This window comes from Octopus bimaculoides, chromosome 7 (assembly GCF_001194135.2).
Source record: "Octopus bimaculoides isolate UCB-OBI-ISO-001 chromosome 7, ASM119413v2, whole genome shotgun sequence".
NCBI classification, from domain to species: Eukaryota; Metazoa; Mollusca; class Cephalopoda; order Octopoda; family Octopodidae; genus Octopus; species Octopus bimaculoides.
In genome coordinates, this window is record NC_068987.1 from 49,696,556 (window position 1) to 49,709,157 (window position 12,602).

Consider the following 12,602-nt stretch of genomic DNA (forward strand, 5'->3'; position numbering starts at 1 on the left):
TTTTTTTTTTTTTTTTTTTTTTGTAGATTGAAAATTATTCAATTCATCGTTTTTATATTTTAAATTTCTTGGTGCTCTTGCAACCTGCTCTACTTTACTACTAATCTCATGTGAGGAGTAGAACCAGATTTAAACTTGAAGATCAAAGTTTTGAGGCTGCCTAAATATGGTGTTTGGACATTGAAAATAGGTTTCTTCCTAGCCCATTTTTGGATATCAAGCTGTAGTTTAACGTGCGTAAATCCGGCAGTGTTAATTGGCTGAGTGTTTGTAAAGTAGAAAAGACACTACACCTGCCAGATACTGAACTACAGCAATGGGGGAAAACTAAGGACTTCTACCACATTTACATTGTAACCCGCTAGGTTTTCTTGGGAATGGGGAATAAACTTCAATCGTTCTAAATTTATATACAAATTTAAATATATACAATTTAAATGTAATCGTTTCAAATGATTCGCTTAAGTGTCGCAGTACTAAAATGGTGCCCGGTTAGTTTAGGAAGACAATTCAAATATTTTTAAACTCATTAATTTTAATAAATTACAATTTAATCACTAAACTTGTGCAAGCGCTGGATCTATTTTAAAACGGGGGCGCCAGTATTTTCTTAATGAAACACTTTGAAACTTGGGACACTGGTAGAATGTGTCATATAAAACATCTTTTACTCTTAGTCTTCTTAACAAAAAAAAAAAGGAATTCGCAAGTTATTCCATATTAAAGTTGTCGTATTTCTGTAATTTCAATCAATCACTGACGTCTATTCAGCTCAATAGAGTTACTGCTGGGCGGTCATAAAAATGTTATTCCCTGTGACATATTTCATCCGGTTTAATCGTAATTTATACGCATATATTGTTTATATAATAAATTACGCTGTGCGTATCTATGTGTGTAACAATTTTAGAGTTCGGATTCTAGAGTTAGGGTTAGGGTTACAGTTAACAGTCTAGTTAGGGTTAGGGGATTAATACGCTATACACCGTTACAGCGCTAACTGTTTTCAACTGAATAGACGTCAGTGATTAGTAGAAATTATCGAAATAAGACAATTTTTTACATGAAATAAATTCGAATACAAAAATATTTTTCTGTTCTATAACACAAAATAGATAAGTATACGAAGTTTGAAAGTCTTTCCGTACGAAAAAGACTACATAAAACATAAAATGAAAACTGGCGCCCCCGTTTTAAAATAGATGGCAAGCGCTTTCTTGTATTAAGTTTCAAAACCAATTTTAAAACGATAACTAACCACTTAATAAATCTACCATTTCACCATAGGTGAAAGAAGTAGAATTTAAAGTTCAGTTGATTTTGGTTGTGCTATGATTCTATCACAGAATCCTTACAATTACGAAGAGGAAATTGTTAGAATACAATGCTATACTCACAGCATCCCATCTATCGAAGAAATGATTAAATTATTTCACAGATAAATCAACCTTGCGCTTAATAATGTGGTCTTGATTTTCCTGCTAATGGGAAAAAACACGTAATGGTCACGTCTGCAGTGCCTTCAGTTTGTCCAATCAGCACCAGACCACTGACTAAACAACGTCTTATTTACAAGATCATTGTTAAATACAATGAATATCGTATTAGTCCGAGTAGAATTGCACAAGTGTGACTATGTATATGAGTACACAATGAGACGCTTCTTGGAAAAGTCAAAAAGACTTGATAAGTTTGCTTATGTTCAATGTACACTCACCTCACATTTTGTCTATACTCACATGCGCGCACCTGCAAACACACACACGTGGTTGGTTTTACAGATATAGTAAAAAATTCAATGATTGGAACCCCACTTTTGATAATAGGTTTGCTCAGAGTCAACCTGTAGCTAAATATAGCTACAGAGTATTTGAAAAGGTACGTATATAATACACACAGACACATATGTGTGCGTGTCATTTTTCGTTTTGACTTGAGGAATTGTCATTTGTATCAGCTAGTTTTATTCGTTAATTTCTGCAAAAAAGTTTTATCTATTTACTTTTGTTTTCATGGCGTGTAGAAGCGACATTTGCTTTGAAGTGAGAGCAGAAAGTAAAAGATGTATCTACGTCAGAGAGAGAAAAAAAAAAAAAACACCCATTATCTTACATATACACTACATATATAAATTAACACATATATAAATCATGTACATACATCTTTTTTATATGTATGTATGTATGTATGTATGTATGTATGAGAGAGCCACTTAAACATGCAAAAAAATACATTAGAACACGTACACAAAAAGGTGTACGCATATGTATGTACGTATACATAACACCCCTTCACTCGCACACACGTCCATTCATCTTTCACTTTCTCCTCTCTTTCTGAGAGTTAAAACGAAGGTTCGTCATACATAGACACACATACACATAATATATATATATATATATATATATTACACACACACACACACACACTTGTATGGAGTAGTCTGACAAAATATATAATGCAATAGAGAAAAGAATCTTGTAATCACGATATTTTGAGAACGGATCCTCATGCCGGATACGGTGGTAAAGGATTTATTAATGTCAAGTGCGAATTATTAATGTTAGGTACTCGTTTGTGGGAAAGATGATAGCAAATCTCTAGACTAGTGATCAACGAGAAGGCGAAGAGACTCGATGTAATAAAAGTAGTGGTAAAGAGACGTCCATTTTTTGCAAATATCAGTATGTAAATATTAGTGATTGGTCGATAACTAACAAAGTCTAACAATTTACTCGTGTAGCTGAGATACGCACCCTAACATTTTCATAGGTTGTGGTAGATACACGGAAATGTTGAAGAATTCATTAAGGCTATAGACCCGTTAGGAATACAGTGTGGATGATAGTGGACAAGTCAGATCGGTACAGCTAAGTGAGGTCAATGACCAAAATTGTTTGTTGCAGTGAGTAAATGTCTACACAAAGTAGCAAGGAGAGTACGTGAATAGGTAAAGATGTTGGGATGGGTTTTGATTCGCGTGCGCAAAGTGGAAGTAATATTCGAAATTGGAACAATTAAGTTACTTAATTTGTTATGGTAAGCGAAACAAAGGATGGGTCTATTGTCTTTGATGTACTTGAAATGTTTAGTTATATAGTGTTTCTATGGGTACAACAGGAAACTTCCCCGCTTTAATACAGATATATTGAGTTGGCCAAAGCACGACATTAGTGACGGTGAAGAAAAAAAAAGTTCCTGTAATTCTTTGGTCATTAGATCAACATTAGCAGTTTAAATAAGTGAACTTTTATAGAAAAGAGAAATATAAATGCAAGTTAGGTAAAAACCTCTTAGAATCAGTACTCTTGATAAGCCTTTTATCAGTAAGAGTACGTTGTACACCAATTTAAACCATGATGGTTACTAAAATGGTTATATGAAGAGGTCCTTTTCACCCATCTAACTTTATTGGGGTTCAGCAACGGCCGTGTAAAATATGGGACGGTTTCTGATCGTACCTTGCATAAACAGCGTAAAGTAAATTCCTATAGTTGAAATATGCATTACATTAAAAGAAAAATTACCGTTCAACAAGTCTTCGTATATAACACTGAACGGACTTCCACTAGAAAATGAACTCGGAACACCCATAACGATTAATATTCTAAAATATTGAACAATGTTGAATGATCGTAATTGTTCTCCGTGTGTGTAAATTTAAAAGAAAAAAAAAAAGACACATTGACTTTATTTGAATTAGATTAGACAAAACATTTTAAAACCGTTTATAAAAAGAATAAATTTCCAAAACATTGAACGGAAATAGATACCAAAACTTATTCGGATCATTTCTTATCAATGAGATTTAATCGTTAACCGTCGCCTAAACACTATGTTTAATATTGATACGAAACATTATTGAAATAGAAAATAACAAGGTCGGTGATGAGCGTTAAAAGCTAGATTAGGTTTACTATGAGGAGTTCTTTGCGATTACAATTTCGCTTTAGTTAACTTCGAGCGTTCAAACCCGGTGAAAACAGCCGTCTCGGAAAAACAACCGATTTCTCAATGATTGAAGGTTTTGTTTGAGTGCAAATGCAACGGGTTATTGTGTTTTCAATGTCAAAGATTTCTTTAATTGAACAATTTGGCAACTGTTCACTAAATTCCAATTTGTTGTAGTCGTTTTCATTTTTGTTCACACACTGAGATTCTAACTGAATTTCTTCATTCTGTTTCAACTTTCCTCCCACTTCTAAAATATTAGTAATACCTATTTCTGTTCTATTGGAGTGAACATTATTTTGGTCGAGTTCCTCCGTTTGGGATTCATGTATTTTGACCATACTTTTGACACTACACTTCTCAACATCAGTTTCAGTCAAATTTTCGTTATCTGGAGTTTTGTCGGAAGATGACCAGATCGCCTGGAACGAAATTTCGGGGGAGTCGTGCCAATCATTTGATACGGAAAGCCCCAGTGATATGGGTTTTCCAATATTTGGGGTAATTTTCACATTGTATCCCCAAAAATCTTTCTCTTTTAAGTACAGGATTGGTGCTTTAGAGTCTTTCGTCGCAGACAAAGTTGCATCGGATTCGAGCTTCTTGGGCCAACTGGATTCTAAAGGTTCCCATTCTGAAATGGCTACCGGATGTACAACTGGATCGACTTCACTTTTGAATATTTCCCAGAGTTTTTCAGAACGAATTAACCACTGGCTTTTCGTTCTAAGAGGTCTCACGATATGATTAATTTCCAGGTGTTGCTGTCTCTGTAAAACATCGAGTAATCTATGAAAATGAGCCATTTCGTTAATGTTGGATTCATCGCTTTTACTGCTTGTCCGATAACAGGAGTCGGTTTGCCGTAAATGCTTTTTCAACTCTAAAAGATCGTGTCCAAAAAATGATGGCGGCGTGTGCTTTCCTAGAGGTAACATCAGGCTTCTGAAAGAGAAAACAAAACTATATTACAAATGCTCGTTATCTTTCAGAGGAATAGTGCTGTAACAGTCATATTTTTCCTATGCCACCCTAAATCGAGGAATAGTTGATCATTAAAAAAGAGGGGTGGCTAATGCAGTTACATAGGTTTGCTTTTCGCAGGAGTAATCGGCAGGAAGTTTAGATTTAAAAAATCTATTACTGGTGTGAGAGAGAAATGCTTTATACGTAGAATAAAGAGACGAATTGTAGCTGACGAGAAGAAACCGTTTAATAATAAAAATGAACAAATGAATTACATTTTTTATAATTGCTTTCTTTATTAGCTTTGTTTTGAACATCGGTAAGTTAAAGACTAATGCTTAAATCATTCGTAATGTTCTCTGCGGCTAGATAATTCTTCCAGCTTGCGATCTGAAGCTAAGAGATCTCTAGATACAGGAATAAATTGGAGTTTTATAGTCATTTTCCGATTTTAAAAAATGTTTAAAAACAAACTGGCATTTAATTTATGCGATACTAAGCTGTTAATTTTAGTTAGATCCTTTGCTAATTTAACAAACGCACAAACATCGCATTCCTAAGTTTAATCACTTATTCAAGTGTTAGAAATGATATTGAAATTTTAAACAAGGAACATAGTAACATAAACCAAGCTTTGTTTTTTCTTTTTTCTCACTAAAAGCATTCCTTTGTTTGATGTATATCAATGAAAATAAACCTGCCTGATATATGTGTCACACAGTCTATATTGTCTTCGTATTTTAGTCCTGGTCACCGGATTTACACACCGCTTATGATGATTGGTATAAAAATTATTGAAGTTAACAGCCTCAGAAACCTTTAAATCTTCAAGTTAGACAAATAAAAATAGTTATGAATTTTAAGAGTCTGCCTGCTATTTTGCATTTAAATATGAAGTATCTGGAACAGCGTATTACATGAGAAGAAATTAAATTAATTCTCGTTTCAGAGTTAAACTATTAGATTCGTTCAGGTATGGAGTCAGGTTCAATATCTGCCTTTTGATATGGAAATAAACAGAAAATTCATTATTTCTTATTGTTTGTCACAAAATCAGATTTTTTTATTCAACCATGAGAGGGCGATGAATTGACAGAATCGTTAGAGCGTCGGACAAAAGGCTTTGCGGTATTCATTCTGACATTTTACGTTCTGGATTCAAAACCTGCGAAGATGAACTTTGACCTCAATCCTTTCGGCAAAATAAAGAACCAGTTAAATCCCGAGGTCGATGGTGCCGACTAATCCACTCCTCTCAAAATAGCTGGCCTAGTGTGTGTAGTATTACTAGTAAATAGTTATTGCCGACTAACAACATTTTGTGGGCTGCATGTTATGTTCGTAATGATCTCACTAATACTTAGTTTCCGTTGATACAAGTTATATCAAACCCGGAACATAAACATTTACATATGTTCAACAGTTGGATAACTAGAACAACATTCAAAAAATATCCAGTGAAATAGTTGAAAGTTTTCTGTATAAGATACTATGCTATAAAATTATATGAAAGTAGTTCATAGTTACTAGTGCATGATTCGGCCTTCAACCCAAGGTCGGTACCGTTTGCCGAACATGACAAAAACATTTTAAGGGAAAAGTAGAACGCGGTGGGAGATCACTTCATGGAGCAGAGAGACATGGCTCCGTGCAGACTGCTGAATGGCTCTGCCTGGGTTTCAATTCGCCAGTTTCTTATAACCCAACGAGGTTTTTCTTGAAAGTTCGACCAGACTATTTGGCCAGAATGATTGGTCAAGCCATATTCACCTTTAATGGCGATACAATTAACTTATAGGAAAGTTCGTTATACATCATTAGATGTATACCTGACTTTCCTATATAAAATTAGAAATATAACGGAACGCTGAACTCCAGACTACCAACTTAAACAACATTTATTCAGGTGGTAAATATATACATCTTTAGCTCTTGTTTGTTGTTACAGCTTCTGTGTGTGTGAGCATAGTTGTTAGGACGTTGGTATGTAGATGTAAGCGAGCTGTCGAGTGTAAGTCCGAAAGATGGAGAGTGACAGCTAAACACGTCCATGCTCTATTGCTGGCCAGCAAGAGAGAGACTGTCTCCAGGTTGGAATGTTGGAGACACTGCTTGACACGTGCATGCTCATGGCCGGCCGACCGAGAAAGAGATAGAATAGAAGCGGGAACGCTTGGTTGTTTAATTCCACGCATGCGTGAGACTACGCATGCGCACGGTGTTACTACAAACTTTTCGTAACTAGCTTTGCCTTTCATCACAGCATAGTAGGCCATGGTCTTGAACTGGGTAACTTGAGCCTCGCTACACTGGCACTGTGACTCAATCAGAATCAATATTACTGAAACCAGGAAGATGAAAATTATGGTTGGTCTTCAATGAATTGAATTGCCTAATGGTGGGAGAAGCTGCTACTACTACTACAGAAAGGTGTGTGGTGGGGGGGTACTCATTCCTCTTTCGGCTATTAATGTTCTGGAACGAAACCAGCAATTATGGAAGAAGAGGCCGGTCGATACCATAGTAATTGACTCCAGTACTTTAGTGGTGTTTTACAGACACCGAAAGGATAAAAGGTAAAGTTGATCTCAGCGGGATTTAAAACTCAAAATACAAAGAGCCGGAAGAAATACCGTTTAGCATTTTGTCCAATGCTTTAATGATTCTGCCAGCTCGCCGCCCTCCAAAGGCTGTTGATAATTGTTTCAAATTTTAACACAAGACCAGTCATTTTAGAGGGGACTGAGTTGATTACATCTGCCTCAAGGCTTAACTGATACTTTATTTTATCGACCCCGAAAGGATAAAAGGCAAAATCGACCATGGCGGAATTTGAGCTCAGAACGTAGAGTAGGAAGAAATGCCGATAAGCATTTTGTTCTGCGCGGTAACATTCTGCCAGCTCACCGCATCCCCTTTAGGCTATTAATGATGACCAGAATTCGCTGTCAACAGAAATCAACATGTCCAAATGACGTTATTATTGTTGGCTGTAGAGATGTTTGAGTCTTCTTTGGACCATTCTGTAATGAGACTGATTTATTGTGAGGAACAAGAGTTAATGCTGAGTGTTAAATTATCTTAAAATTTATTCTCGTTAATACGAGTGCGTGCTGAAAAGTTCCTGACTTTGGATAAAAGAAAAGATAGGAGGTTCAATTAGCTATGATTTTATTCAACATATTCGACTCTCAGATTCATACACTTATTGCAGCGGTCCTTCACCTTTTCTAAGCCCTGTAGAAAAACTGGGAAGGTTGAGCCTCCAACTAGACCTTTCGTGACACCCTTAAAGCCAGGAACTTTTCAGTACCCCCTCGTATAATTCAAACCATTATAAATCAGAAAGCTCATAAAATATACCAAACTGGAAAATTCAATCAAAATTACTCAACAAAGATGAAAATATATATCGCGTGTGTGTCTATAGACTGTGAGACGCGTTTAGAATGAAGATGAGTAAGAGAATTATTATTTAACCGCGTTGCAGACGATCAAAAGAAAGTCTGAGGGGAGGCAAGACAATCTCTACAAAGAATCCAGATTCCAGAGGCGATTAAATTGTGGTAAAAGGGAAAAAACAGCTTTTAGAATGTTTGATAGCCTTTTCACGTATAAACGTACTGATATTGGCCACGCCTTTGCAGGGGCAACGCCACAAGCGCAGTTGCCAAGAGCACAAAGTTCTTAGTGTTGCAAAATTTCAAAAGAAAAACAAAAAAGGTAATAATATTAATATTGGTTTCAAATTTTGGTACAAGGCCAGCAGTTTCGGGAAAGGAGGTAAATCGATTACATCAACCCCAATGCTCAACAGGTACTTATCAAAAGTTTTGAGGGAGATGTACTCGTCGATAGCATCTATCCCAGCACTTGATCCTTCATTTATTATCTACAGCCGAAGGGACGAAAGGCAAGCGGGTCTCGGCGAGAATTGAACACAAAACGTAGAGCCGGAAGAAATGCCTCTAAGTATTTTGTCCGATGTGCTAACAATTCTGTCAGTTTACTGCTTTATGATATTTTAGACTTTAGCACAAAGCCAGCAATTTTAGGGAAAGCGGGCTTAGTCGATTACTTAACTGATACTTTATTTTATCGGCCCTGATGGGATGAAATGCAAAGTTGACTTCGTATGATTTGAACTCAGAATGTAAAGAATTGGAACAAATACACGAGCCTTCTTTCTTTCTTTTTTCTTTTGTCGATGCTCTAACGATTCTACCTCTCCACCGTCACTTAAAACTACCGTTCCCACCCCACAAGTCTATCCCAGTATGTGTGTGTGCGCGCGCGTTTATTTTGTTGGGGAGTACTTATGTTTATCGACTCCGGAAGGATGAAAGATAAAGTGGGTAGGATTTGAACTTAGGACGTAAAGCACTGTAATTAGATACCGTTTGGAAATGATTAAGTATTTTCAAAGGGAAGAGAAATACAAAAGCCATTTTAAGTTTAATTAAATACTATTTATCAATATGTAATTGTCATCATTATCAATGACAGGAATTACATTACTGATAGGCAAATTTTCGATTCCTCCATTAAAAAATTCTGCGTAAGCAATGGTGAATATGTTGTGAATTAGAATTATTGCGTGGCTGTTCATCCTATTTTTTTTTTCTAGATGTTCTCATATTAGGTAAGGATATTAGGTTGCCTATGTTGACAATAACCACGCTAAGACTCGTTTGAGTTTCCAAATACATCGCACCATATGACAGCTGAAACATGTGTAAACATGTATGAACATGTTGAAATATGACAAACAATGTGAATATTGTTATAAATAAAAGATGTTTATTTTACAACGCTTACAAATATTATGATTTTGAATAACTTCTGATCCAAGTGAGCATGTTTTGTTTTGTTTTTCCATCAGAGGTTAAAATATTTGTTACGTATGTGACATGTAATCACTTAAGTTGGTGAAGTCGTGGGATCTTTACCTTTTGAACGGCACATCGAGAAATTAATTTTTTGTAACTAAACACTTTCAAACTTCGGACACTGGTAGAATGTGTCATATAAAACATCTTTTACTCTTAGTGCTGTTGAGAAAAGTTTATATTTTCAAAGTTATTTCGTGTTAAAGTTGTCGTTTTTCGGTAATTTCAACCAATCAATGAACGTGTATTCAGCTGAATAAAATTACTGCTGTTGTTTGTCAACAACAACTATCGGCGGTGTATATTTCGTTTGTCACTGTTATTTATGACATATTTCATCTCAGTTACGTTTGTATGAATAAACGAGTGTATCTGAAGCATGTTTACTTCATGGCACCACCACAATCGTTCGTGCATTTCTACAGCTTTTATTTTTTTTTCCCCTGTTTTTCAGCTACTGTTTTCGGAAAGATATTTTTGCCCCACTCCCGCTCCAATTTCTTCATTTTTCACATTTTTCCGTAACTCTAACCCTAACCCTAAAACCTGAGCCCTAACCCTAAAACCCTAAAGCTAAAACCAGTACAAACGCACGAACGATGTCATAAATAACAGTGACAAACGAAATATACACCGCCGATAGTTGTTGTTGACAAACAACGGCAGTAATTTTATTCAGCTGAATACACGTCATTGATTGGTTGAAATTACTGAAATACGACAACTTTAACACGAAATGACTTTGAAGATATAAACTTTTCTCAACAACACTAAGAGTAAAAGATGTTTTATATGACACATTCTACCAGTGTCCCAAGTTTGAAAGTGTTTAGTTACAAAATATGAATTTCTCGATGTGCCGTTCAAAGGGAAAAGATCCAAGTCGTGTTTAAGTGACGAAGATGAAGGCGAGTGCAGTCCTTGGCTGCCTTGATCGTGGTGACGAAGGAAGATCTTGTCTGTCGTAGGCGATAAACCCTTGTCTCTTCCTGCTGAAAGCGCCATAATCATAGCCTAATTGTTCTAGAGTTAAAATGTTGTCTTCCCTGTGGTTGTGTTGGTCGGAAAGAGGGACGCCAACTACTGGGAATTAACTTTCTTGTCTTATAATATAAAGTTAACAAATGAATGATGAAACAGCGGTCGCGAAGATCGAGCAGAACTTGCAAAAACAGGTTTCTTTCTCCGTTGTAGATAAAACTGTTGGCAATACAAGCAACACCAGTAGAACAAACCGAGATGTACTATAAGCGAATCGAAAGGATACTAGGTCAAAATCTAAGCTAAGTTAACCACTTAACACTAAAAACGACACTATAGAAAAGGTGATACACAAGACCTGGACGTAAAAAAATATATTGTCGCACCCAAGTTGACATACTAAAATGACCCCCAACTTAATATTCACAACATCCTTCCACTCAGTCAGTATCAATCCCTCCTCTCCCCCTCTCCTTTTCTTTGTTCTTAACATCTTTAGACAATTAATTGCCCACTCCCATATTTTCGATTTTCGACCTCCTCCTTTTCTATTACTGACCATTTTATCTCTCCATACATGTTTTTTTTTTGTTTTGTTTTTTTGCTCCGTTCTTCCGGCTTCACCACTCATTTTAAATTATATCTCCGGGGAGTTAACTTGGGATCCATTGGCGACAATATAACCTTCATTTAATTAAGGTATCTTCGGTCTGGTGAGTAGCTAGTGGGGTACCCCTTATTGAGTAATTATTACTTCCGAGCTTCTGCTAGCTAGGAAACATATGTACCCTGGCTTTTACTTGCTCCATTCTCTCAAATTAGATTTTTATTCGCATTCATAGCAACCGTAGTTGTTAACCATGAAGTATGATTTTTTTTTTTTATTTAGCTTATCGAACTTCGATATGGGGAAAAAACCTACAACCTTCGTCAATAAACTATTGTTGTTCCTGAAAGATGTCTTTTGTACCTACGACGGACTGTTCGAAGCTTACTAACTTCTTACACATAGATCCTTGGATCTTAATCATTATACATATATGCATACATATGTGTGCGCGCGCAAAATAGGGTCTTTATATACGAAGATAATCCTTCCCTGTTTGTTAACCAAAGGAAGAACATAAATATATGTACATACAGAATGCGATGGGTAAATTATTGCCATTTTATATTTTTAATTACGCGCATGCACATTGTTTTTTTATTTTGTCGACTACACAATATGGTAGGGTCAGTTGGGCATCGTCTGTGAGAAAAACAGCACCATGACGCAATTCACTCCGCCAGAAATTTGGAAACGGCATACTGAACTGCTTGGCATTCGCGCCGGAAGCTCCAATACGAACAGATGGTGAACACACAGTACAACCTTGGCTTGCTGTGTTCCAAAACATGTACCGAGAATAATAAAAATTAAACATCCACTCAACATCATGGTGTTTGGAGTGATCACTAGTGGTGGCGACGTTATGCCTCCATTAATCTTCCCACACAGCCTCAGATTCAACACAGAGGCCTACATCAAGTGCCTGGAGGAGGTGGTGCTGTTCTGAGTCAAGAGGGTGGCTGCTAGAAGACCCTATGTCTGGCAACAGGACTCTGCACCGTACCACACAAGCAGGAGAACCCAGTCATGGCTGTCAGACAATTTCTGCGACAACATCATCCCTAACATCTGGCCACCTAACTCCCCAGACTGCAACCCCCTTGATTATTATGTGTGGGGCACAGTTGAGTAAAAGACCAACAAAACTCCTTGTAACACCAAAGATGAACTGAAAGCAAGGATTATGGCAGTATTCACCAACTTAA

The 12,602-nt window shown here is 36.5% G+C and overlaps 1 protein-coding gene across 3 annotated transcripts in view; it reads right to left on the reverse strand.

The window, feature by feature from the left end:
• Positions 1–2,551: 2,551 nt before the first annotated feature.
• LOC106874555 (uncharacterized) overlaps positions 2,552–12,602 on the reverse strand; it is a 19,041-nt gene continuing 8,990 nt past the window's right edge. Inside the window, exons 1-2 of one of the 3 annotated variants that reach the window (XM_052969630.1) lie at positions 5,619–5,814; positions 2,552–4,896 (exon numbers count right to left, since the gene is read on the reverse strand). In XM_052969630.1, coding sequence (XP_052825590.1) covers positions 3,954–4,889 — 936 coding nt within the window. In that variant the 5' untranslated portion in view covers positions 4,890–4,896; positions 5,619–5,814 and the 3' untranslated portion in view covers positions 2,552–3,953. Of the gene's footprint in view, positions 4,897–5,192; positions 5,521–5,618; positions 5,815–12,602 lie in introns of those variants that run through there. The other 2 variants (XM_052969631.1, XM_014922326.2) reach the window with 2 other exon arrangements.